This window comes from Moschus berezovskii, chromosome 23, assembly GCF_049115385.1.
Source record: "Moschus berezovskii isolate FMDL1 chromosome 23, NW_MosBer_1.0, whole genome shotgun sequence".
NCBI lineage: Eukaryota > Metazoa > Chordata > Mammalia > Artiodactyla > Moschidae > Moschus > Moschus berezovskii.
In genome coordinates, this window is record NC_142482.1 from 46,238,569 (window position 1) to 46,266,429 (window position 27,861).

General features: G+C 39.2%; 1 protein-coding gene across 1 annotated transcript; it reads right to left on the reverse strand.

The window, feature by feature from the left end:
- Positions 1 to 237: 237 nt before the first annotated feature.
- LOC148774202 (chorionic somatomammotropin hormone 1-like) lies at positions 238 to 27,861 on the reverse strand. Its single transcript, XM_088831262.1, has 5 exons — positions 27,823 to 27,861; positions 22,554 to 22,640; positions 9,993 to 10,064; positions 2,997 to 3,131; positions 238 to 393 (listed from the first exon to the last, which is right to left on the reverse strand). The coding sequence occupies exons 1-5, from the start codon at positions 27,859 to 27,861 to the stop codon at positions 238 to 240; spliced, it is 489 nt and encodes a 162-aa protein (XP_088687388.1).

Below are 27,861 nucleotides of genomic sequence, written 5' to 3' on the forward strand. Positions count from 1 at the left end.
TGACATCCATTACACCCAAACATGAAATTAAAAGCTATAAAACTCAAACAAGCTTGCAATGGGATGGATCATCACTGACAACCTCAGGATTGGCTGGGATAGTTGTGGGCTTCAGTTCAGTTCAGTTCAGTTCAGTCTCTCAGTTGTGTCCAACTCTCCGCGACCCCATGAATCACAGCACGCCAGGCCTCCCTGTCCATCACCGGCTTAGCAAGAGATAAATTGGCACTTCAGCATCTAGAGATAGGTGTCAATCTTACTTGCATCCCTACGCAGGGAGTGGAACATTTTATAAAAAGCAGTTTTACACACATCTTCTTTGCCTGCTGTCAGGGAGGAGATTTCTGACCACACTGGATAGGAGGTCTCCTTCTCCTGGTCTTCAGGATGAATCTAAGTACCCAAAAGATAATGAATTACTGAGTTTTATTAGTATTTGCTCTTCTTTGTTCCTTCTTATTATCAAATTAAGATTCAGGAAGACTTATGAAACTCTTTAGACATGGATTTGGAGCCGGTGTTTTGGAAATCTATTAGCAATCTAAAATCAAGAAGCAGAACTCAAGTATGAGTTTGGTTTTGACTTCCTCTTTTCTTTCTTCCCACTCTCATCCTTTGGTTTGAAGAGGACAAAGAGGAATACCAGCAGAAGTTCAGTAGCAGTTGACCTGGATTATTTTGAAGAAAACATTGATCTTGCAAATTCTATTCTCCAGCTCTCTTACCTATGAAAGTATTTCAACTACATGTGCCCAGCGAGAGGCTAGCTTTCAGTGGAATTGTGTGAAATGCAGGGAATACTGTACCTGTCAAAAATTGTAGTTGATGTTCTGGTGGGTGGAGCTGGATTTTTTCTCTCTGGAGTGCAATGAAGTGTCCAGTAATGAGTTATGAGATGTCAAGGGGTTTGGTATGACTTTGGACAGCCTGTATATTGAAGCTCAGGGCTATATTCCTGTGTTCCTGGAGAATTTGCATGGTATATCTTGCTATGGAACTTGTTGGCCCTTGGGTGCTTGGTTTCAGTGTAGGTATGGAGTCAGGAGTTCTCTGGTGTTCTCAGGATTTGGACTTAAGCCTCCTGCCTCTGGTTTTCAGTCTTATTCTTACAGTAAATTCAAGACTTCTCCATCTATACAGCACGGATGATTAAACATCTAGGTTAAAGATGAAAAGTTTCTCCACGGTGAGGGACACCCAGAGAGGTTCACAGAGTTACATGGAAAAGAGAAGAGGGATGAGGGAGACACAGGTGGCCAGGAGGAGAAGAGGGGGAATCAAAAGGAGAGAGACAGATCCAGCCAGTAATCAGTTCCCTAAGTGTTCTCCACAGTCCGGAACACACAAAGAGAGTCACAGAGTTGGGTAGAGAAGAGAAGGGGGAGGGAGGAGATAGAGGGCACCTGGTGGAGAAAATGGAAAGTCCAATGGGGGAGAGAGCAGTCAAGCCAGTAATCTCGCTCCCAAGTAAAAATGGGTACTGAAGATTGGGTTCTTAAAAGTACAAAATTGATAACAAATAATAAAAAGCAAATATTAAAAATCTAGAGTAGAGGTTGGATTCTCAAAAATACAATATTAAAGAAAAAAATAAAGTCACAGAAATTAGAAATACCATTCAGTTCAGTTCAGTTCAGTTCAGTCGCTCAGTCATGTCCAACTCTTTGCGACCCCATGAATTACAGCACGCCAGGCCTCCCTGTCCATCACCAAATCCTGGAGTTCACTCAAACTCATGTCCATCGAGTCGGTGATGCCATCCAGCCATCTCATTCTCTGTTGCCCCCTTCTCCTCCCGCCCCCAATCCCTCCCAGCATCAGAGTCTTTCCAGTGAGTCAACTCTTCACATGAGGTGGCCGAAGTATTGGAGTTTCAGCTTTAGCATCAGTCCTTCCAATGAACACCCAGGACTGATCTCCTTTAGAATGGACTGGTTGGATCTCCTTGCAGTCCAAGGGACTCTCAAGAGTCTTCTCCAGCACCACAGTTCAAAAGCATCAATTCTTCGACAATCAGCTTTCTTCACAGTCCAGCTCTCATATCCATACATGACCACTGGAAAAACTGCCATATGACCCAGAAATCCCACTCCTGGGCATATACACCAAGGAAACCAGAATTGAAAGAGACACATGTACTGCAATGTTCATCACAGCACTGTTTATAATAGTCAGGACATGGAAGCAACCTAGATGTCCATCTGTGGACGAATGGATAAGAAAGCTGTAGTACATATACATAATGGAGTATTACTCAGCCATTGAAAAGAATACATATGAATCAGCTCAAACAAGGTAGATGAAACTGGAGCCTATTATACAGAGTGAAGTAAGTCAGAAGAGAAAAACACCAATACAGTATAATAATGCATATATATGGAATTTAGAAAGATGGTAATGATAACCCTGTAAGCAAGACAGCAAAAGAGACACAGATGTATAGAACAGTCTTTTGGACTCGGTGGGAGAGGGAGAGGGTGGAATGATTTGGGAGAATGGCATTGAAACATGTATATTATCATATGTGAAACAAATCACCCATCCAGGTTCAATGCATGATATAGGATGCTCAGGGCTGGTGCACTGGGATGACCCAGAGGGATGGGAAGGGGAGCGAGGTGGGTGGCGGGTTCAGGATGGGGAACACATGTACACCTGTGGTGAATTCATGTCAATGTATGGCAAAACCAATACAATAATATAAAATAATTAGCCTCCAATTAAAATAAATTTTTTAAAAAATTTAAAAAATAAACATATAGATACAAATGTAAAAAATAAATAAATAAATAAAAATTGTAGTTGAATTCTAATTCACTTACAGTGGAATCAATAATTATAAATGGTTAGACTCTCGCTTTATGTAAGAGGGATTAGAATATAGAAGGCCTGAATCTTGTCCTTATAAAGTGAGATGTTTCAAAACTCATTCTGGAATACAGAGGTCATCTCTTTCATTCAGAGAAAAGCAAAGAAGCCTTCAAGAGATGGCTCACCTTTTTTTGTACCTGCTCTGCACCTTCTAGAAGTACTTTGGTCTTTTCCTCAATCTCTGCGGCCTTTGACAAGAGATCGGGTGAGGTGTCTTTCATTCCCTGCAGCTCTGTGACTAGGTGATGCAGAGGTTCATCCTAGGGGAGCAGAAAACTGAGTACCAACCTGATAAGGATTTCGTCCTAAGTAACCACAGGAAACAATCTCATTAAAATAAACAAAATTCAGTGGGCTTGGTAACAAGTGATTTTTGCTCAGCCTGAGCAAATTTAAAAACCCTTTATTATTCCTATGAATATGTGAAAATTTTTAAAGGTAGTAAAGATGTAAAATTATAAAATGTATGCTATTAGTTTATACTTTGCTGAATTTTTTTTAAAAAAGCTGACACATAAATAATCCTTTTGATGAATTCTAATTTAGAACATGAAATATTTTCTTTTCCTCTCTGAAATTCTACCATCTGCTCAGTGAGTTCTTCTATATTTGAATGCTTTGCTTGTCCAGGGAAAGAAATCTAAATATTTTGTTGGAACTCCATATGTGCCTAGAGTACCTGACCCAGGAAACATGGATTCTACCCACGCCCACGTCATTTTCACCCAGTGATTCATTTGTATTAATGAATCAAATCCTTCATTAATGTATTCATTTTCTGATTGATAGTTTTATGCTATCTGAACAACGAGATAATGAAGAAGATATGAAATTATTAAACACACTTTCCTCAGTCCATACCAACACCAGTCCCATTTGCTATCAGAGCAGTCTTTCTATTGACATGTGTAGGGGCAGAAAATGGCACAGTATTGTCTTTAGTAACAGCATCAGTGGGATCCACAATGGAAGATTTTCCCCCTAGTTCACTATCACCAGGATTGGGCATGAAACTCCCAGGGGCTGAGTATCTCTAATTAAAAGGCTTGATTTCTTGATGGCCATGAAATACTTTAGTGGTACAGGAAATAAGAGCAGAGAAGAATTGAATAGACATTGCAATAGAAACATAATGGGAGATTGAGGAGCTATAATGAAATTCAGACACTAGGGTGAGAGCAGCATAGTTTTCAAGGGGGCTTTGTAGCTTAAAGATGAAGAGTGAGTGCTCCGAGTTGGATGAAACCTAGACTCACTGCTTATTACCTGTGTGATGGGTGCAAATCCCATAAATTTTCTAAGCCTTGGTTTCCTCATCTCAGAATGTATCACAAGTCATTGTGCTATAGGATTTTCTGTGAGGATTAAACATAGCAATGACCTCTGAGCACTTTGTAAATGGCAAAGTAATAGCTCTCAATAAATTTATTTTAAATTCATTTAAAAAATCCTGCTCCTCCTTCTCCTAGACCTTCTTCCTTCATTTTATCATCTCCATTATTAAGATGCTGAGCAGATGGAAAGAATGTTGATATTATTAACAAATTTTTAGTAAGAGAACAGATTGTATTTAAAAAGAGATGCATGTGAAAATATTTTAGATAATGATAGGATTGTGGTTAATATGGGAATCAGAAAGGAGCAATTATAATGAAAAACAGTTGAGGCTGGGATAAATGATTGAGGCTTGATTTATAGACTGTGTTTTCATCAGAACAGAGACAATTATTGCAACCATGAGAAGCAAAAAGTAATATTTTATAGGACATTTGGGGAGGAGACTTATAATTAAGAATAAAAGTGACAGAGAAATCATTGAGAATGAGAAATGAAGTAGGTTTCAGAGAAGCAGAAAAATCAGGAGAGCCTTGAAAGTCAGAAGCAATGTCTCAAATGGTGCAGTGTAGGAGTGACTCCCATGTAGGTGTCACTGGTCACAGGGAATACTCAAAACTGTGGTTGTGTTTCTTATATATCCATGAATTCTACCAACCTTATATTTTACACATAAAATTTTCGTTCAGCCTGTGCTTTCATACAGTATAATAGCTGCAATCCTGGGCCTAATGCATTGGTTAAACTAAGGTTATCTGCATGGGAATTTATAGATCTGTTATTTATTTTGCTGCTACAGATCTTTAGTCATCACTTGATTTTATTCATACGTATCAACAGTATAAGGTAATTTCTCTTTGATTGCTTAGTATTCCTCCACATTTCTCTGCATCTGCAGTTACCTTTACTCTAATAATCTAAAGCCTAGTAACACAAGTGCACTGTCTCAGCTGGCTCAGGTTAAAAACCCAGATAAAATCCTCAGCTGTGTATGTTCAGCTTCTTCTTTGTTATCAGGGGTAATGATGGTTTTGGTGTGGCAGCTGTTGAGGACCTTGGAAATGAAGTTTTGTCCCGGCCAAACAGTTTATCCTGGGAGTGATCAATCACATTCAATTCCTTAGGGTTACTTTGGCATTCAATAGATGAACTCACTACCAGAATCTTAACACAGCTGATGGACGTATAATTTTTTTAATGAAGGTTACATAAAAATTGAACGTCATTCTTTTTCCTATTTCTTCCCATTATCTTTATAAACGATTGTTTTTCATCTAACTTTTCTAAACTTGAATCTCTTCCCTCCTTTGGTCTTCCCTTGTTTAATTTCATTCTTTCCACAGTTAATATTGGGACAACAAACACTAAAATTACCCCAAATATCAAATATTCAATGTTTTATTAAGTATCATTTATTTTTTTTTAGTATTTGAACCAAATATAGTGCCTATATACCTAGATGTAGCCATATAATCTCTTATTTACTGTGGGTGGGAACCAAAGTGAGTGAAGTGAAGTTGCTCAGTCGTGTCCAACTGTTTGCGACCCCATGGACTGTAGCCCACCAGGCTCCTCCGTCCACAGGATTCTCCAGGCAAGAATACTGGAGTGGGTTGCCATTTCTTTCTCCAGGGGATCTTCCCGACCCAGGAATCGAACCCAGGTCTCCTGCATTGCAGGCAGACGCTTTAACCTCTGAGCCACCAGGTAATAGGAGTTTTAAAATTATAACTTTTCTCTGATTAATCTCTGAATCCACACACCTATAGCTTAGTGTTCACCATAGATGCAGAATACAATGTTGTTGATGATGACAAAATGGTAAGTTAGAAAACATGGCATAAAATTCTAGGAAATACTAAGCAATGGACTTAGAATAAGAACAGCAAAACCTAGGTAACACATGGATAGAGAAAAACTAATCTTTAGAGGAAGTTGTGAACATTTAAAGAGACTACTTGCAAGTTTGGGGAAAAAAAAAACAGCAGTCAAAAATTGAGGATGACAGAAAAACTACTGAGTAAAAATAACTATGTGAATTTAACAGAAACATGGAGCAAAAATTTGTTATCAACGTCTGCTCTACAGTGGGCTCCTCGAGCGACCTCAAAGAGCTAACTTACAACTTCCATACTTTTACCAGAAAGAGAACGATTGGTTCTAATTCTAAGCCAATCCTTCTATTGTACTCTAACCTGTTCATTGACAATCTTAGAAAAATGTTTCAGTTCAGTCGCTCAGTCGTGTCTGACCCCATGAATCACAGCACGCCAGGCCTCCCTGTCCATCACCAACTCCCGGAGTTCACTCAAACTCGTGTCCATCGAGTCGGTGATGCCATCCAACCATCTCATTCTCTGTCGTCCCCGTTTCCTCCTGCTCCCAGTCCCTCCCAGCATCAGAGTCTTTTCCAGTGAGTCAATTCGTCTCATGAGGTGGCCAAAGTATTGGAGTTTCAGCTTTAGCATCAGTATGGGTATATTAAAATCCACGTGGTAATAGTCTGAATATTGCATTTTCATCAAAGAAATTTCATCCTCCATGACCCACCTCCCATAAAAAAATTAATTATGTATCGAATTCTTTCTTACAAAGGCAAATTCCTATGTCTCACTGTAAGAAATGTTTTTCTGAAGGATATTGAAGACTTACATACTTCTATACAGTTGGTTGTGAGTGATGTAAAAATGGAGTTAGTAAATATCCATTATCTCATCTACCAGAAATTTGACATTCATTGTAAATTGAACAATATTATTATACATCATTAGTGAACTGAAATTGAACATGTGAAATGAATGAGTTATATCTAAAGATTCAACCACTTTGTAGGTGATGTATTTGTAACAGTGTTTTATTATGGGTTTCCTGATGTGAGGGAAATATAAACTGAGATATAGTGTTCTGAGATGATTTAAACTTTGGACAGATAAATGAAATTTTCAGTTGAGATGAACACATTAAATAGTTTGGTTTCACATTGGAATTCCTTTATGTGTAGGCTTCATAATAGGGCTTCAAATACATAAAAAGGAACCACTCAATAGAGTTAGAAATTCATTTTAAATACTTAATAATTTAATTAGGTTTTATTAGTGTGATATGGGCTTCCCTCATAGCTCAGTTGATAAAGAATCTGCTTGCAATGCAGGAGACCCAGGTTCAATTCCTGGGTCAAGAAGACCCCCTGGAGAAGGAAATGGCAACCCATTCTGGTATTCTTGCCTGGAGAACCCCATGAACAGAGGAGTCTGGCAGGCTATAGTCCATGGGGTTGCAAGAGCCAGACACACTTAGGATTGAGAGAAAGAGAGTGTAATATTCTTTGCTTTGCTAATTAAAAATCGACAAGTGTCTCACCTGTTTCCTTTTTCTCTTTCCATTTTGAAAAGCATCTTGGATATATTTGATTTTTTTTTGTTTTTTTATAAAGAGATAATATTTATTTCTTAACATTTTTTTTTCACAACTGAAAATGCCAAGAAAAGTAGTAAACAATTGTGAAGAATCAAAATCCACAAAATTTGTTCATTGCACTGCTCTTTTGATTTAAAAACTGATACACTCTTTTGTGAATATTGTTTGTTTTGGTCCAGTTTTATCGTTATATTAATATATTTTGCCAAAGTACAGCAACTATTTCATGTCCCATCTCAGGCCAGGTGTAAATGGTTGCTATTGTGCTAGACGTTGGGTCTCAGGTGGGACTGAAGCAAAATTATGGTTAAAAAAAACTGACAGTGAAGAAGAGTGAAGAGTAAATTACATGAATTATACCTAGCAGCTCAGATGGTAAAGCATCCGCCGGCATTGCAGGAGACCTGGATTCGATCCTTGGGTCAGGAAGATCCCCTGGAGATGGAAATAGCAACCCACTTCAGTATTCTTGCCTGGAGAATTCCATGGATGGAGGAGCCTGATGGTCTCCATGGACTTGCAAGGAGTCACACACGACTGAGCAACTAACACACACATACCACTATCAACAATTTATTCGCTATCAGGGTGTGTAGGGTGTGGAGGTACCCCAAGTTTACACATCAGGTTTATGCAGATACTATTTATGTATTGGTTATGGACTAACCATAAAGAAATCTTGCTATTTGCGATAACATGAATGAATCTTGAGCACATTATGCTATATGAAATAAGTCAGAGAAAGACAAATGCTGTATGATCACACTTAAATGTGGGATCAATCAACAACCACGATGAACAAACATAAACACAGAGAACAGATTGGTGGTTTCCAGACGCGGGGTTCGGGTGGGCAGCCAATATGGGTGAAGTGGGTTAAAAGGTCCAAATGTACAGCTACGTATAAGTCATGGGGATGGAACACAGAGCTTGGTGACTCTAGCTAATAATAGTGTATCGCACACTTGAAAGTTGCAAAGAGAGTAGATCTTAAGAGTTCTCATCACAAGAGAGAAATCATAACGTGACGATGGATGTTAACTAGATTTACTGTGGTGATTATTTTCCATCTGAGCCACCAGGGAAGCCCCTGTTTGCAGCATATACAAAAAGCAAATCATTGTGTTGTACATCTAAAACTTGTATGATGCTATAATAAATTAAATTAATATCTCAATTAAAAACTACACCTTGGAAAGAAAGGAAAGAGAGGCTTTGATCATATGCATTTCTATGTTCCTTACACTCCTATTTCACCTATATTAATTGACCTAAGAATCTATGCCCACATAGCCCTGAATAACGTGATGACTTGAGAAACTTCACTGACAAGAAAAGTTAAAAGGAAGAGAGTCTAAGGTTGTAATATTCATGCAACAGCCTTTGATCTTGGAAAGGAGAAAATAAGACTCCTCAGATTTTACTGATAAACCCTCTGCCCTTGTCCCAGTGGTGAAAAGTGAAAGTGAAACCCCCTCAGTCATCTCCAACTCTTTGTGACACATGGACTATATTCTCCAGGCCAGAATACTGGAGTGGGTAACTGTTCCCTTCTCCAGGGGATCTTCCCAACCCAGGGATTGAGCCAAGGTCTCCCGCATTGCAGGCAGATTCTTTACCAGCTGAACCACAAGGGAAAAGGCCAAGAAATGAGGAAATGCTCAGTCTTCTACTTTTATTTGGTCAGGGTAAAGCAACCAAGAAATATGCTTGTGTATTTTGTAATGTGTTTGGTTACTTATCATTATTATTGTTTTTTTTTTTATTTTAATGTATGTAGTTTAAGAGATGTGGTTACCTGATAGATGTGTACAAATCCATGTAGTAATATGGTAATATATTGTATTTTTACCAAATAAGGCAATTATGTACTTACCTTCATTTCAATTATGAAATGAAATTTTCTATTGAGAGGAATACATTAAATAGTTTGGTTTTACATTAGAATTTCTTTATGTATAGACTTCATAATAGAGCTTCAACTACATAAGAGGGAACAATTAAATAAGCTAGAGTGAGAAATTCATTTTCAATATGAATGATTTAATTGTTTTATTAGTGTCTCATATTTTTTTTCCACTTTGGATAGCATCTTGGATATATTTGTTTTATATTTTTATAAACAGTGATAAATATTCATTTCTTAAAATAATTTTTTTAACATGAACTGAAATGGCCAAGGAAAAAAATAGTAACCAATTGTGAAGCATTAAAATCCACAAAATTTACTCACTGCATTGCTCTTTTGAGTTACAAACTGATATATTATACAGTTTCTCTTGTAAAAATTGTATTTGCTTCACTCCAGTTTTATTTTTAAATAATCGTAATGGTTTTTGCCAAAGTACAGCAACTGTTCCATGTCTCACCTTGCAGGCCAGGTGCAAATGATGCTTGCTATTGCACTGGACATTGGGAATCAAGTCCAGGGGGCCAGGTAGCTAAATGGTGTCAAGCAAACAGACAGGGAACAATTAAAGAGTAAATTACATGAATTATACCACTATCAACAATTTGTTCACCATGAGGGATGAGTAGGGTGTGGAGCTAACCAATATTATCCTCAGGATTATGCAAGTACTCTTAATGTATTAGTTATGAACTTGCCATGAAGAAATCTTGCTCTCTGTGATAGCTTGAATGAACCTTGAGGGCATTATGCTTTGCGAAATAAGTCAGATAAAGACAAATGCTATATGAGCTCACTTAAATGAGGAATCAAAAACCAATAACCACAAAGAACAAATATAAACACAGAGAACAGTTTGGTGGTTTCCAGAGGCAGAGTTTGGGTGGGGGAGCCAGAATGGGTGAAGTGGATACAGATTTCCAGTTATAAATAAGTCACGGGGACATGATACAGAGTGTGGTGACTATAGTTAATAATAGTGTATTGTATACTTGAAAGTTGCTAAGAGAGCAAATCTTAAAATTCTCACCACAAGAAAAAATTGAAACTATGTGTGATGATGGATCACACTAGTAAATTAACACTAGAGTGACAGTGGTGATAACTTTGCAATATACACAAGTATCAAACTATCGTGTTGCATGTCTAAAATGTGTATGATGTCATGTGTCATAAAAATATAACCTACATCTCGGGAAAAAAAGTAGAGGGAGACTTTGACCATATGTTTTGTATGGTCCTTCAGATTCCTATTTCACCTGTATCAAGTGACATAAGAATCTATGAAGATGTAGCCCTGAATAACGATGAATTCTGAAATTTTCCTGACATAGAAGAGGAAAGAAAGAGACTCTAGGTTGTAATATTTATTCAACAGGCATTTGACCCTAGATAACAGAAAATAAGTTTCCCTGACTTTCCAAATAAACCCTCTGCCCTTTGCCACAATGCGGATTAATAGTAAAAATTACCTTGAATGTTAAGTATAATAACTCTTACTATTTTTCAAGGATTTCTTTGTTGTAAGAATTTGTATTTATAGATGAGTTTTTGAAATTATTCATGTTTGTAAAATATTTAACTGATTTTGAGTTTACTACTTTACTCCTTTACATTAATAAAAACTTAATATTATCCTGAAACATAGCTTAAGGCATTTCGGCATGAGAAACGACCATGCCAAGTTACAAACAACCAATTTATAAATAAAAAATGTATTTTGAGCATTTGTTCAACATACATTTATTACATTTATATTTATTAAATATTAAGAAGGGTTAGCGTTTGAATTAAATCTTGCCGGTCCCAAATTTTTCATGAGAAAGATAAATACGTGAATAAATAATTAGTCCAGTTGTATTCATTTCTTTGGTGAATGTAAGTAAACCTACCATAGTAACACAAAGGAGAGAACAGCTGATTTTTCTGGAAAAGTCACAAGAATTTTCAAAAAGCAAGTGAAGTAGGATCTGGAGGAGCTCCCCAGGAGTAGATGGGGATGGGACTCCAGGTTGGAGAAGAGCTTATACAAAGAAGGACATTTAAAATCCGAAGAGCACCACAGGTTTGGGGAAGATGATGAATTCTATCAGCTCTCTCCTATCTTTGGGAGGGCCAGGCGAAAACAGCAAAAGATCCCTAGCCTGTGACTCACACGTCTTCACTTGTTCCCTGTAGTTGTGTCCGTCCTATGAGTGGACTACTGGGCAGACACATGGACTCATGAGCCTAGGAGCGAACCCTCCACTCCTGTCTGTCCTGGAGACAAGCCTCCTCACATGACCTTGGGAGAGAGCACTGGGTTCTATAGGTAAGATCCCCTGAGAAGGAAATGGCAACCTAATCCAGTATTATTTTCTGGAAAATCCAGTGGACAGAGGAGTCTGACAGGCTACAGCCCATAAGGTCTTAAAAAAATTCAGACACGCTTAGCAACTGAACAGCAACAACTAGAAAACGGCGGTGTCAACAAATCAAACAACTGTGATTACATTGGGCCTTTTAATTGTGCTGTGATTAGCCTTTATTACAACTCACATGTACTGAAATTATTCTATATGTGTAACGTGACTGCCTATATTTCATAAATATTAAACTTCATATCCACATGTGAGACCTTGCTCTTCTTCTTGTTCAGTCACTAAGTCATACCTGACATTTGTGACCCCATGGATTGCAGCACACCAGGCTTCCCTGTCCTTCATTATCTCCTGGAGTTTGCTCAAACTCGTGTCCATCGAGTTGGTGATGCCAATCAACCACCTTATTCTCTGCTGTCCCTTCTCCACCTGCCCGCAATCTTTCCCAGCATTAGGGTCTTTTACAATGAGTTGGCTCTTCGCATCAGGTGGCCAAAATATTGGACCTTCAGCATTAGTCCTTTGAATATTCAGGGTTGATTTCCTTTAGGATTGGCAGGTTTCATCCCCTTGTAATCCAAGGGACTCTCAGGAATCGTCTCCAACACCACTGTTTGATGACATCAGTTCTTCTGTGCTCAGGCTTCTTTATGATACAACACTCACATCCATACATGACTACTGGAAAAACTAAAGCTTTGATATACAGTCATTTTTCTGCAAAGTGATGTCTCTGCTTTTTAATATGCTGTCTAGTTTTTTCATAGCTGTTCTTCCAAGGAGCAAGCATCTTTTAATTTCATGGCTGCAGTCATCATCCACAGTGATTATGGAGCCCAAGAAAGTAAAACATGTGAGGCTTATCAAATACCTAAGTCAAACTTTTCATCAAGATAAATGTTGTGGTTAAAGTATTGTATAGCCTGAGGATAACCATATTCCAACTTTTTTAAGCAATTACCATTTTTTAATGATCCTGATTTATATCTCAAAGTAGTATTATCATAGAACATGACTCAAATTTACCCTGAATCTACTATGTTTGATAAGAAATTCTGTGGCTAATGACACAATAATGGAACAAAATGAAAACAAAAATTAGGTGGTTAAAGCTGAAACTGGAGAAAAAGAAGAGAACCACAAATAAGTGTAAAAGTGTGCACTGGATGAAGTTTTGGGTGGTAGGAGAGAATGGCCAGTTGGGTCTTTAAGAACATAGCCATACGGGGACACTTAATGTTTATATTAAGACAGGGTACTCATTTCTCAATAAAGCTTCTACTTCCTGAGCACAGTGGGTATTAGGAAATCAAAAATGAGAACTTACTGCTAAAAGAGATTTAGTGAAGAAGATGATACATTGCGTGTGGTAGGGAAAAAGTCACTTTTCTCAGAAAAGGACATTTTAACCTCAGGGCATATTCTAGAATAATCAATGTAATTAAATAGCAGGCAGCTGTACCATCTTTTTTTTTTAAGTAATTAATTTATTTTTTATTGGAGGCAAATTATTTTACAATATTATATTGGTTGGTTTTGCCATACACTGACATGAATTCGCCCCGGGTTTACATAAGTTCCCCCTCCTGAACCCCCCTCCCACCTCCCTCCTCCCTTTATCCTCCCTCTGGGTCATCCCCGCACGCCAGCCCTAACAATTTCACAATTACCTGTTTCTAAGATTTACAGGCAGTACAAGAGAAGGACATCTGTATTTAATATTTCTTTAAAATCACGATTGTAACTGCTGTTTCCAAGGCCACCTATCTGAGGGATGGGAGACACAGTATGATTATAAAAGTGACTCCAGATCTAAATGGTAACTTTATGGTTTAGGCTTCCCATTGCCTCCTGGAAGGAGTGTGAACTCCTATCCTTCTTTTTGGAGGAACTTTTTTCTCAGACAAAAGTAGAACTAAGAAGTAAGGGGTGGGGAGGCCATCAATATTTTCCCACTAAGAACACCTTGGATTGCTTAGAACAGGTCTGTGTTGCTCCTCCATCACTTGGTCATTTGTGTTGCTGTTGCTAGTATCCTATTTTGGATACCGTTGCCTACAGAGAGCTCACTCTGTCTTAATGAAGGGCTGTGGGCTGAAACACTTCTGTCTTGCCGCCAGAGCTTAGACTCCATCCTTTCCCTGTCCTCAGTTGATGCAGAGAGGGGGCTCCTTCACATAGAACTTTGAAGACCACATCTCACCAACCACCATTCCTCAGAAAAGTTAAAATTCCTTTCTCCCTCTGTGTATCGAACTCCCTTCACTTAGACTTCAGATTACATTTCTCATCTGTCCACTCAATTTTCAGGAACCTCATTCCAATTGATTTACCAATTATCAACACCATTGGTCACATGGGAAGTTAATGAAAGCTTCACCCAAAATTAAGAAAATCATTAAAACTGGATCAGTCAGACCGTGTTACCTAACCAGGGTATTCTGGGGCCCACGAAGTTTTCCATGGCATATGCTCATGGGGAGAGTTTTAAGGGAAACAATTTTCAGACTCTCAACATTCATGTGAATTCTTTTCTAAATTTTTCTCTCTGAGAAAGCATTTGTATCTGAAGGCTTAAATACTGGTCTTCTTTCTCACCTCCCATTCAGAATTGTCCTGGCCTGTTTTATAAAGAAAGGCATGCCATTCACTATCTGGAAACTTATTATTGTGTGATACACAAGGGTGTACAGATTTCTGGGATACCAGACAAAAAGATTTATTGAAATGCTCCTGTCACCTAAGCCTTCCTTGATCATGGCATCATGAGTTTATGGTAAGTTCATGTCTTTCTGTCTTTTATTTATTTCTGTTAAATGGATAGCAAGAAGAGTTTCATGTTGTAACTTTCTTAATTCATATATATTGTGGAACAGAATGGCAGGACTAGACAATATTGATTCAACAAACTTCTTTGGCTGTGCACTTACTTGTGAACATTTACTCCAAATGGAAATGGTGTTGGCACTTTCTCATGGTCCAGTGGTTAAGACTCTGTGCTCCCAATCCAGGAGGCCTGAGGTTCAATCCTTGCTCATGGATCTAGATCCCACATGCCACAACAGAAGCGAAAGATCCAGATATGCTATAATTAAGACACACGCAAACAAATAAAAATACTAGAAAAAGAAATAGTGGTATCTTTGCAACATAGTGGCTTAAGTATGAACATTGGAGTCCTATAGCCCTTGTACATACTCCCTCTTTACCACTCACTAGCTCTGAATCTTTAGGCAAGCCTTAATTTGATTCTCTCCATAATGCCATTCAAACTAGTGTGCTCCTCATGGAGTTGCATAAGAATTAATGAAGATAATGCAAGAAAAACATTTCAGAGAAAGACCAGAAGAAGACAAATGCTTGACCAATGTTTACACTTCACATTTTCTTAGTGTGAAGTTACAACGAGGGAGACTTGTCAAGCAAAACCAGCCACCCAGCTGTGTAGTGAAGGGCTCGGCCTCATCCAAAGGGAAGTCTGCACTTTGCCCTTATTTCCTGGGAGCTCCTCTCTAAACCCTTAGGTTGTTTCCTCTGATAAAGGGTGACTAAAGGTGTCAAAGGTTGACACTGAGAAAAGTGCTATTGTTTATGTGAGGGTCTTGGGCCAGCCTGATAGGTGTGTACTGTTCATGGGGTTCTCAAGGCAACAATACTGAAGTGGTTTGCAATTCCCTGTTCCAGTGGACCACATTCTGTCAGACCTCTCCACCATGACCAGTCCATCTCGGGGGACCCCACAAGGCATGGCTTAGTTTCACTGGGTTAGACAAGCTGTGGTCCGTGTGATCAGATTGGCTAGTTGTCTCCAATTGTGGTTTGTGTGTCTGCCCTCTGATGCCCTCTCTTAGTGCCTACCATCTTACTTGGGTTTCTCTTACCTTGGATGTGGGGCATCTCTTCATGGCTGCTCCAGCAAAGTACAGCCGCTGCTCCTTATGCTGGATATGGGGTAGTTCCTCTCTGCCTCTCAGGCACCATGTAGCCACCACGGCTCGGACGCTCCTTCAGTGGCTGACTTTATTTTGGGGGGCTGCAAAATCACTACTGCAGTTGGTGATTGCAACCATGAAATTAAAAGACTCCTTGGAAGGAAAGTTATGACCAACCTAGACAGCATATTAAAAAGCAGAGACATTACTTTGTCAACAAAGGTCAGTCTAGTCGAGGCTATGGTTTTTCCAGTAGTCATGTATGGATGTGACAGTTGGACTATAAAGAAAGCTGAGTGCCAAAGAATTTATTCTTTTGAACTCTGGAGTTGAGAAGACTCTTGAGAATCCCATGGACTGCAAGGAGATCCAACCAGTTCATCCTAAAGGAGTCAGTCCTGAATATTCATTGGAAGGACTGATGTTGAAGCTGAAACTCCAATACTTTAGACACCTAATGCAAAGAGCTGACTCATTTGAAAATACCCTGATGTTGGGGAAAATTGAGGGCGGGAGGAGAAGCGGAGGACAGAAGATGAGATGGTTGGATGGCATTGCCAACTCAATGGACATGAGTTTGGGTAAACTCCAGGAGTTGGTGATGGACAGGGAGGCCTGTCCTGCTGAGGTTCATGGGGTCTCAAAGAGTCAGACACAACTGAGCAACTGAACTGAACTGATAGGTATGTAAACAGTGTGATTTAGAGTAAAAATTTGGGCCACAAGAATGCTATGATTTATGATGGGGGTTTTGGTCATGCAGTATCAGCTGCACCTCTAGAGAAGTTTGATGCTGAGATCAGTTATATGGACAGTCAATTATATCTAGGCGATGGAGCCCCAGTAAATACTCCAGACACAGACCCTGGCGCGAGCTCCCGTGTCTGCAAGTGCTCAATGCCGGCACATCAGTGCTGGGAAAATAAAGCTGCCTGTGACACCCTGGGAAGAGGCAACCAAAAGCTCTATGTGTCACACTTTCTTTGACTCTTCCCTATATGCCTTTTTCCTGGGCAACTTCTAATCTGTATCTTTTTAAAAGCTGCAATCCCCTGAGTATATACCAGGAGAAAATCATACTTTGGAAAGACACATACACCTCGGTGTTCGTTGCTTCACCAGGGCTTCCCAGGTGACTCAAACGGTAAAGAATATGCCTGCAATGCGGGAGACTGGGGTTCGATCCCTGGGTTGGGAAGATCCCCCGGAAGACGGGATGGTAACCCACTCCAATATTCTTGCCTGGTGAATCCCCGTTAACAGAGGAGCCTGGCAGGCTACAATCCATTGGGTAGCAAAGAGTGGACACGACTTAGCAACTAAGCACAGCAGTGTTCATTGCAGCACTGTTTACAATACCCAGAAGATGGAAGCAACCTAAATGTACATCAAGAGATGGATAAACAAGATGTAGTGCACATATACAATGTAATGTTACTCAGCCATTAGAAGGAACAAAATAAGGCTATGGAAGCAATATGGATGGAACTGGATATTCTCATACCTAGTGAAGTAAATCAGACAGAGAAAGACAAATGCATATGATATTACTTATACATGGAATATTAAAAGATGGTACAAGTGAACTTACCTACAGATAGAAAGAGACTCATGATGTAGAAAATAATCTTACGGTTCCAGGGGGAAGAGGGGAAGGATAAATTGTGATATTGGGATTGACATATACATACTACTATATATAAGATAGATAACTAATAAGGACCTACTGTATAGGAAAGGATACTCTGCTCAATGATCTGTAATGACCTCCATGGGAGGAGAATCTTAAAAAGAGTAGATACATGTATATGTGTAACTTATTCACTGTTCAACAAAAACTGGCGTTTATAGCATTTTAAATCAATTACACTGCACTAAAAAATTTAAAAATGAATTAAAAATAAATCAAAGATCTGCAATAAACCATAGCCATAGGTATAATAACTTTCAGTCAGTTCCTGAATTCCTAGCTGGTTATGGAACCCAAGAATGGTCTTGGAGATCCCCAAACTTGAAATTGCTATCTGAAGAGAATAAAGTCTTGGGGACTTTCCACTGTAAAACTTGTGTCTGTCAAAGGCCCTTTTCTTTATATGCATAGCTGTGATATTTTCATGTTGATCAACTGGTACTTTGTCTATGAACTCGGTAATTAACTCATATTTCAAATAGGAACATTGGAGTGGTGGATTACTCAATAAATGATAACCAAGGAAGACCCTGGAGACACTCATATATTATTGTGAAATCCATCAAGGAGTTTGCCATCTCAGACCCTCCACCTGGGGCTTCTGGTCCTTATTCAGCTTTCTTAGTCCTTGGCTTCCTATCAGCATCACAAATCATTCAGTATGGATAAGGCATTGGGTTGGCTTAGACAAGTCAGTCTCCTCATTGGGTGCCATGGTGTAAATGCTTGTGTTCTCCCAAAATTCATATGTTGAAAACCTAATCCCCAAAGTGATGATTTTAGAAGGTGGGACCATTGGAAAATGATTAGGTCATGAGTGCAGAACCCACATGAAGGCAGAGCCCACATCAATGGGATTAGGGCTCTTGTGAAAGAGGCCTGAAACACTTGATCATCCCTTCTATTTAGGGATATGTCCCGGAAGAGGCCCTCACTCACTCAGCCATGCTGGCACCCTTATCTTGGACTTCTAGCCTCCAGAACTGTGATAAATAATGTGGTTTATAAACCACCCAGCCTCTGGCATTTTGTAATAGCAGCCTGCATGCACTAAAACACTGGACATGATTAAATGGGGAAAAAAAATTGTCAATCTTCTTTTCCCTTCCCAGGACATGAACATGGAACAGGTAGCATAGATGTTCAATTCCAAATACACATGGTAAAATACTCCATAGAATTGTACATTTCTTTCAAACTGTAGTTCTTTGACATGCTCACCTAGGAAGATATTTTCTTAGAGGTAATTAACATTTAAACAGATAGATTGTGAATAAAATAAATTACTTTCTATATGTGGGTGGATTTTATGCAATCAGTTGAGGACCTTAGGAGCAAAGATTGAGGTTTCCCAAAATAAAAGCAAGTCAGCCTTAAGACTGCACCACTAACTGGTCCCCAGATCTCCAGCCTTTCAGCCTTAAGATGAAGCAGCTGGACCCTAAGGCCTGTCACTGGGCTCTAATCAGAGTCCTAACATAACTGCTCTTTCACTTAGAAAACTTATCTTCACTTCTCTAGGCCTTGGTTTTCTCAACTAAACAAGGAAATTAGAGTAGAAAATCCTTTACATTTCCAAAGATTATGCAAATCTCTGTAACAACATGATCCCAAACTGAGGTATTTTTCCTTTTCCCAAAAAGAAAATTATTTGTTGTGCAGTTTCCCTGGTTGGATCTCTTATAGCCCTCATTATCTGCTCTATCTCACAGTGTATTTCTCTGGCTTAGCTTTAAGAAAAATTCCTTGATTGAAATAATTACTTGATTGTTATGGAATACTACTTTTATCTTTGATCTTACGATGAAAAGCAGGAGTTATAGTTAAGCTTGCTATTGAGAGAAACAGTTTCTAAATGTCAGTATGTCACCTTGAAGAAGTTTCCTGTGCTTAGTTGCTCAATCATGCTCAGCTCTTTATGACCCCTGGACTGCAGCCCACCAGGCTCCTCTGTCCATGGGATTCTCTAGGCAAGAATACTGGAGTAGGTTGTCATGCCATCTTCCAGGGATCTTTCTGACCCAGAGATCGAACCCAGGTCTCCTGCATTACAGGCGGACTCTTTACTGTCTGAGCCACCAGCTCCAAATAAAATGGATCTTGAAGTATTCAGAATATGTGTGATTTGTGTACTTTTGTTTCCTGCAACAGTGTTTTGTTTTGTTTTTCCAGTTAAAATATCTTTCCCATTTCTATTCAAGTGAAAGCTATCAAGAATGCAAGCTCAAGCTCTATTTGAAAGGAAATATTTTTTAAAAAAAAGCGAACTTTTATCTGGAATAGCAGTTAAGTTTTTGTCCAGTTGTCATTTTATCCAAAATACCAGAGGCTGGGTATTTGATTTGAATTATAATATTTACCTCAAAAAGAACAAATAAGCTGGTCTGTGAAAAATACCAGTTTCTGGCATGGCTGATACTCAGTAAATAGCAACTTCAGGGCAGTTGGCATAGCCTTTGTAGCCCCAAGGGAACTGAATTAAAGGAGTGGGAATTGGTGTTGTTCAGATAATTAACTATAAGTCAGAATGTGGTCAGTGAGATAAAAATGGTGAGAATGAAATTAGGAAGCCATAAGGAAGAAGATGGTACTTTCGTCTAGGAAAAGTAGGTAAAGTAATTAGCCTCCAATTAAAATAAAAATAAATAAATAAATAAATCTTCCTGAATTTAGTTTACTAAAAGAGAAAAAAAAGTAGATTAGGTGTTTGTGTACAATGTAGGAATATTTGATTTGTAGACTCTCCTTAGAGTATTTTCATCTGTCATGATCAGGGAGTTCAGCTAAGAAACTGAACTCCTATGACAAACTACAAGAGGGATGGGATGGGGAGGGATTTGGAAGGGGGGCTTCAAGATGGGGAACACATGTACACCCGGGGCAGATTCATGTCAATGTATGGCAAAACCAGTACAATAATGTAAATTAATTAGCCTCCAATTAAAATTAATTAATTTTAAAAAAAAAGAATCTTATGGTAAAAAAAAAAAGTGTTTCATTGAACAAACACCTAAGGAAGGCCTGTTGGATGCAAAGAATGGACAGCAGTGAAGAGCACACACATTGACTTTGTAAATTAGGACTTAAATTTTAATAGAAAAACAGAAAGATGTAAATTTCACAGTTAAATGTTGCACCACAAATGGGACACGTGTCGAGAGGGAAAAGCCCAGAATGCCCTGTGTCCACATAACAAGAAGACCTGAGCTGTGTCAGAGTCAAGAAAAGCTGCTTTGTGGAAGTGGTTTTTGCTGAGATCTGAAAGATGTCGGGGGAGTCATGAGGTAAAAGAGCGAGGGTCTCACAGGGAGAAGAAATGGCATTGATAAAGAGCTTTAGTCATACGTGAAAATATAGAGTGAGAAGAACAGACATGCCAGGATTGAACCTTCAAGGAATTCAGTTTACTTGGTAAACTTATTCCAACTGGACAATGAATACAAGGTGGAATATGATCACGTCTGTGAAAGAGATAAGAATCAAGTTTTGCAGAGCATAGAAGATATTTCCATTTGCCAGGTAATTTGGCAGAAATTCACTTAAACTTAGGAAATGTGGTTTCTATTGCTACTTTTGCATCAAGTTTTATAAGTTCAGATAAGTGACTTAATCAATCTTGGATTTACTAATATATCTTTAATATGGGAGGATTGTCTAGATAATTTCCAAGGTTTCTTCCTTTTCTGAATATCCAGTGATTCCCACTGGTTATTGTCTGGAATTAAAAAAATCCTTTTACAAGCCAAGAGTAATGGCCGAAATATCTATAAAATTATATAAAAAGCATTGAAATTTTTTCTCTTTTTTCAGTTTTTAAAAAATATAATTTCCAGGTAAAATGGCAAGATATTTAAAGTATACATGACAATTAAATAGGTATACATGATTAATGGATTCCCTCACTGATTTCATTAACATATCTATTAATATCACCTCACATATTTACCTTTAAGATCTTTTTGGTGAGGACTTTTAAGTTTTCCTGTCTTACATGTGTGCTAAGTGACTTCAGTCATGTCCAACTCTGTGTGACCCCATGGGCTATATATATAGCCTGCCAGGCTCCTCTGTCCACGGGGATTCCCCAGGAAATAATACTAGAGTATTATTATAATACTAGTGGGTTGCCATGCCCTCCTCCAGGGTATCATCCTGACCCAGGGATTCAACCCACGTCTCTTATGCATTCTGCACTGGCAGAGGGTTCTTTACCACAAACACCACCTGGGAAGCCCCACAAATGTCAAGAACACATTACAAACCATAGTCACCATGTTACACGTTAGATCCTCAGACCTTATTCATCATCTTACAGTTTAAAGTTTGTGCACTTTGACCAAATCCATTCCTAAATCATTGATTTCTCAGCACTTATTTTTACATGGAAAAATACATGTTCTTGTATTTATGATTTTGGAGTCAGGAAGAATGATGCCCCCCTCCTGTTGTAAGCAGTTTAGTGATAGACCTTCGAGCAGATCCAAAGCCACCCCATCATTGTCAGAAATCAAGATGATTTACACAAGTAAGGAAAATAAAGATAACTGGTTTCCCTGGTGGCTCAGATGGTAAAGAGTCTGCCTGCCATGTGGGAGACCTTGGTTGCACCCCTGAGTCAGGGAAGAACCGTGCAGAAGGGAATGGCTATCTGCTCCAGTAATCTTTGTCTGAAGAATCCTTTGGACAGAGTAGCCTGGCAGGCTACAGTCCATGGGGGTCCCAAAATGTCAGACCTGCCTGAGCGACTAACAGACAATAAGTTTAAGGATTTGGAAGTTGTATCAGGGTTAAGGACAGCTTAAAAGGAATAGCAAAACTCTTTGAGACAGGCAAGAATAGGATACATGAACACTTTTAGGCCCACAGGACAAAGAAAGAGAATGGATATTGCAGTCTCTTGAGAGAATTGTACATACCTGCAGATAAACTTGAGGGTCTCTGCTAGAGATCTGGGCTTCAGTGGAGAAACTTGGTCACCTCTCAGCAAGATAGGAGTCTGGAAAGAATCAATCCATTAATCTCTTTCTCCACTGACTCACCAATCTCTTTCGTCCACCACTGGCCAAACTCAAGTAGAAGTCAGAGGCCAGGAGAGCTAGAGGGATAAAGTCTGGTCTTCTCAACCTCTAAAGGTTCATAACATAATAGAAAATGATCAACAGGGATCCTGAGGGGCATATAAAGAATATCAAACACACCCACCATTTCTTCTTGGTAGAAATGTTTTCTTTATCTTAATCTAGTTGTAGTTATTTTTTCTAGACTTTTAGAATGACTGGGTATGATTAACTTTAGTGGGAGAAATTAGTTTCTGATTTTACCTAGTTTGAGCATTTGTCATTGTATTTCTGGTATGATATTATTACTGGGATCCTAACAAACTGTACCCTTGATTCACATAAACCAATTGAAGAGATAGGTAATATGACCAGACTTACAAAAGGACCAGAAACTATCAAGAGATATTTTTATACATTGTTGGATTCATTTGGCTCATTTGTATGTGTGAGAGTGAAGACTTTTAATTCCAAATTTATGAGAGATGTTAGTCTGAAATTTCCCTTTTTTGTACTGCCTTTGTCTGATTTTGGTATAAGGCAATACTGGCCCCATCAAATCAGTTGGGAATGGTTTCCTACTCTTTTATTTTCTTGAAGAGATTATGTCAAATTGATCTTAATTATTAAAATATTTGTTAGAATTGTCTGGTCAAACTATCATGGATTGATGATTTCTTTTTCAGAAGTTTTATATTACATTTTCAATGTCTTTAAATGTTATAAGACTATTCAGATTGTCTATTTTTGCTTCAAATATTTTGAGACTGTGTTTATTGGTGTATACATATTTAGGATTATTATGTATTCCTGCTAGATTGATTCTTTTATCTTTATATAATGCCCTTGTATTCCTTTGTCTTCAGAAATTTTCTTTGCTCTAAAGTTTACTTTATCTGATATTCAGTTCAGTTCAGTTCAGTCGCTCAGTCGTGTCCGACAGATATTAACATACTTTTTTATCCTTTTATTTTCTATACATCCTTGCCATTAATGAGAGTTTCCTGGGCTTCCCTGATGTCTCAGACCATAAAGAACCCACCTGCAATGTGAAGACCTGGGTTTGATCCCTGGATTGGGAAGAGCCTCTGGAGGAGGGCATGGCAATCCACTCCAATATACTTACCTGGAGAATCTACTTGGACACAGGAGTCTGGCAGGCTACAGCCTATGAGGTCGCATAGAGTCAGACATCGCTGAACAGCTAAGCACAGCACACAGCACATTGAGTTTCTTTGAAAGAACATATAGTGTTTCATGTTTTTGTTTTTAGTTTTTTTTTTAATTCACTCTACCAACTCTGTCTTTGATCAGTATATTTAGACCATTTGTAGGTTAGGTGATTAATGATATGTTATTGCTTAAATCAAGCTTCCCAGATGGTGATAGTGGTTAACAACCCGCCTGTCAATGAGGAAGTATAAGAGATGAGGCTTTGCTCCCTGAGTGGGGAAGCTTCCCTGGAGAAGGGCATGAGAACCCACTCCAGTATTCTTGCCTGGAGAATCCCATGGACAGAGGAAGCTGGTGGGCTACAGTACATGGTGTCACAAAAAGTCATACACGACTTAGGAACTAAACGACCACTGGTATTACTTCACATTTATTCCTGGGGAGGAATACTCAGGCTGCCTTCTGATGGTAGGCTGGAGATCAGAAATGTCAAGTCTGGGTTGGCTTCTTCTGTTAGGTGCTGCTGTCAGGCTCTTCCAGTTCAGTTCAGTTCAGTTCAGTAGTTTAGTCGTGTCTGACTCTTTGTGACCCCCTTGGACTGCAGCCCACCAGGCCTCTCTATCTATCACCAACTCCTGGAGTTTACTCAAACTCACATCCATTGAGTCCATGATGCCATCCAAACATCTCATCTTCTGTCATCCCCTTCTCCTCCTGCCTTCAATCTTTCCCAGCATCAGGGTCTTTTCCAATGAGTCAGTTCTTCCCATCAAGTGGCCAAAGTATTGGAGTTTCAGCTTCAACATCAGTCCTTCCAATGAATATTCAGGACTGATTTCCTTCAGCATGGACTGATTGGATCTCCTTGCAGTCCAAGGAACTCTCAAGTGTCTTCTCCAACATCACAATTCAAAAGCATCAATTCTTCAGCACTCAATTTTCTTTATAGTCCAACTCTCACGTCTATACATGGCTACTGGAAAAAAGACATACCTTTGTTGGCAAAGCAATGCCTCTGCTTTTTAATATGCTGTCTAGGTCGGTCATAACTTTTCTTCCAAGGAGCAAGTGTCTTTAAATTTCATGGCTGCAGTCACCATCTGCAGTGCTTTTGGAGCCCAAGAAAATTAAGTCTGTCACTGTTTCCACTGTTTCCCCATCTATTTGCCATGAAGTGATGTCAACACATGCCACGTTTTTAGTTTTCTGAATGTTGAGCTTTAAGCCAACTTTTTCACTCTCCTCTTTCATTTTCATCAAGAGGTTCTTCCAATCTTCAGGCCCTAAACTAGTTCACCTTCTTCTTGCCAGTTCTCAAAGGTATCCTTTGTGGTCTCTTATTTCCAGAACAAACAGAGTGGACTCAAAGAGATCAAGGACATCTTATCTGAACCAGAAGCCCAAGGTGTGTTTTATAACCTAGGGAAGACATTTCAGTGAGGGAAGTTGAGGAGGAAAGTCGAAAGGAGTCCACAGTAGGCTGGAGAAGAAAGTCATGCAGTCCTTTTCTTTAGAAGTCATGGGAACTTGAGAAAGTATTTATTCTAAATGACATGTATATTCAGCTCTGACTGAGTGCACTTTCTGTTTCAGCAAACTATAAGTCTTCTGTATTTTTTAATTAATTTTCCTTGCAAATGGGTATGTATAATGATATTCACGCACATTATATTTATTCTTCTAGGCCATTATTCTGCTTTTATTATGACTTGAGATTTAAACCTTTGTAAAAAAGAAATCTATTGTAGAGTTCAGATTATGAGGCAGTAGATGAATTGGTGGCATAATAAAAGAACTAATGATGATTATTTAATTGAGCTTACAAAATTTTATATATGCATATGAAAATGTATTCACATATAATTTAATTTTTGGCCACTTATGGTATTCTGAGAACTTTGATTGAAGTTATATGTAAAAGAAATTTCTTTATTATGATAGTTAAATAACTGTGGTATAATTATGTGTGTACATTCAGAATCCATTAGTCCAGTGGCCATGAAAATAAGTGTCCTTATCCCCTGGGGAAGAAAACGTTAGCCTTTCCATTTCTATTTGTTTTTCAAATTTATTTATTTATTTTAATTGGAGTCTAACTACTTTACCATACTGAAGTGGTTTTTGCCGTACATTGACATGAATCAGCCATGGTGTACATGTATCCCCCACCCTGAAACTCACTCCCAACTCCCTCCCCATACCATCCCTCGGGATTGTCCCAGTGCACCGGCTTTGAGTGCCCTGTTTCATGCACCAAATTTGGACTGGTGATCTATTTCACAATTGGTAATATACATGTTTCAGAGCTATTCTCTCAAATCATCCCACCCTTGCCTTCTCCCACAGAGTCCAAAAGTCTGTGTCTCTTTTGCTGTCTCACATATAGTGTCATCATTACCATCTTTCTAAATTCCATATGTATGCATTAATACACCGTATTGGTGGTTTTTTTCCTGAATTACCTCACTCTGTATAATACGCTCCAGTTTCATCCGTCTCATTAGAACTGATTCAAATGGGTTTTTATTAACAGCTGAGTAGTATTCCATTGTGTATATGTACCACAGCTTTCTCATCCATTCATCTCCCAGTGGACATCTAGGTTTCTTCCATGTCCTGGCTATTGTAAAGAGTGCTGCAATGAACATCGGGGTAACGTGTCTCTTTCAATTCTGGTTTCCTCCGTGTGTATGCCCAGCAGTGGGATTCCTGGGTCGTATGGCAGTTCTGTTTCCAGTTTTTGAAGGAATCTCCACACTTTTCTCCATAGTGGCTGGACTAGTTGGCATTTCCACCAACAGTGTAAGAGGGATCCCTTTTCTCCGCACCCTCTCCAACATTTATTGTTTGTAGACTTTTTGATAGTGGCCATTCTGACTGGCATGAGATGGTACCTCATTGTGGTTTTGATTTGCATTTCTCTGATAATGAGTGATGTTGAGCTTCTTTTTATGTGTTTGTAAGCCATCTGTATGTCTTCTTTGTAGAAATGTCTATTTAGTTCTTTGGACCATTTTGTGATTATGTCATTTAATTTTCTGTAATTGAGCTGCATGAGCTGCTTGTATATTTTTTAGATTAATTCTTTGTCAGTTGCTTTGTTTGCTATTATTTTCTCCCATTCTGACACCTGTCTTTTTACCTTCCTTACAGTTTCCTTCATTGTGAAAAAGCTTTTAAGTTTAATTCGGGGGGATGGCCCCAAGATGGCAGAGGAATAAGATGGGGAGACCACTTTCTCTCCCACAAATTCATCAAAAGATCATCTGAATGCTGAGCAACTTCCACAAAACAACTTTTGAACACTGGCGGAATACCAGGGACCCAGAACGGCAACCCATTCTCTTCAAAAGGAGGTAGGACAAAATGTAAAAAACAGAAAGAGAGACAAAAGAATTAGGGATGGAGACCCAACCTGGGGAGGGAGTAGTGAAGGAGGAGAAGTTTCCAAACAGCAGGAAACCCTCTCACCAGTGGGTCTATGGGGAATTTTGGAATCTCAGAGGGCAACATAGCTGGGAGAAAAAAACAAACAAAAAACCACAAAATACACACCTAATGGCAACTCCCAGCAGAGAAGTTGCCCAGATGCTCATGTCTGCTACCAGCAAGAGGAGGCAGGACAGGGAGGTGCAGGTTGCATGGTTAGGATAAGGACTGGGCCTGAATGCCCTGAGGATAATCTGAGGGAGCTAATGTGAGATAGCAACCCAAACTGTGGGATAGCCAGAGTGAAAAAAGAGAACTTTCCTGCCAAAGGCTCTAACCTAACGCACAGCCTGGCTGGCTCACAGAACAAAGGACTGAGTGGATACCAGAGAAGAGCCAGCTTGCTGCAGACTGGGCACTCCTCCTGCCCCCCATCCCACCCACACCCTGCCACCTGAGGCAGAGAGGCAGGTATGTGACAGCCAAAGCCGGAAGGTGAGGGGCAACCTCAGTCCCAGGGACAGCATCCTCCACCAAACTGTGAGCAGGCTCCCAGTTGCTAACCACATCTGCCTGGGATCCTGGATGGTTGACATCTGCCAGGATGGCCATAGCCTGAGATCAGTTGGCCAGCAGTCACACAGCACACCTGAAACGGTGCTCCAGCAGCACACAACTCTAGCTGCAT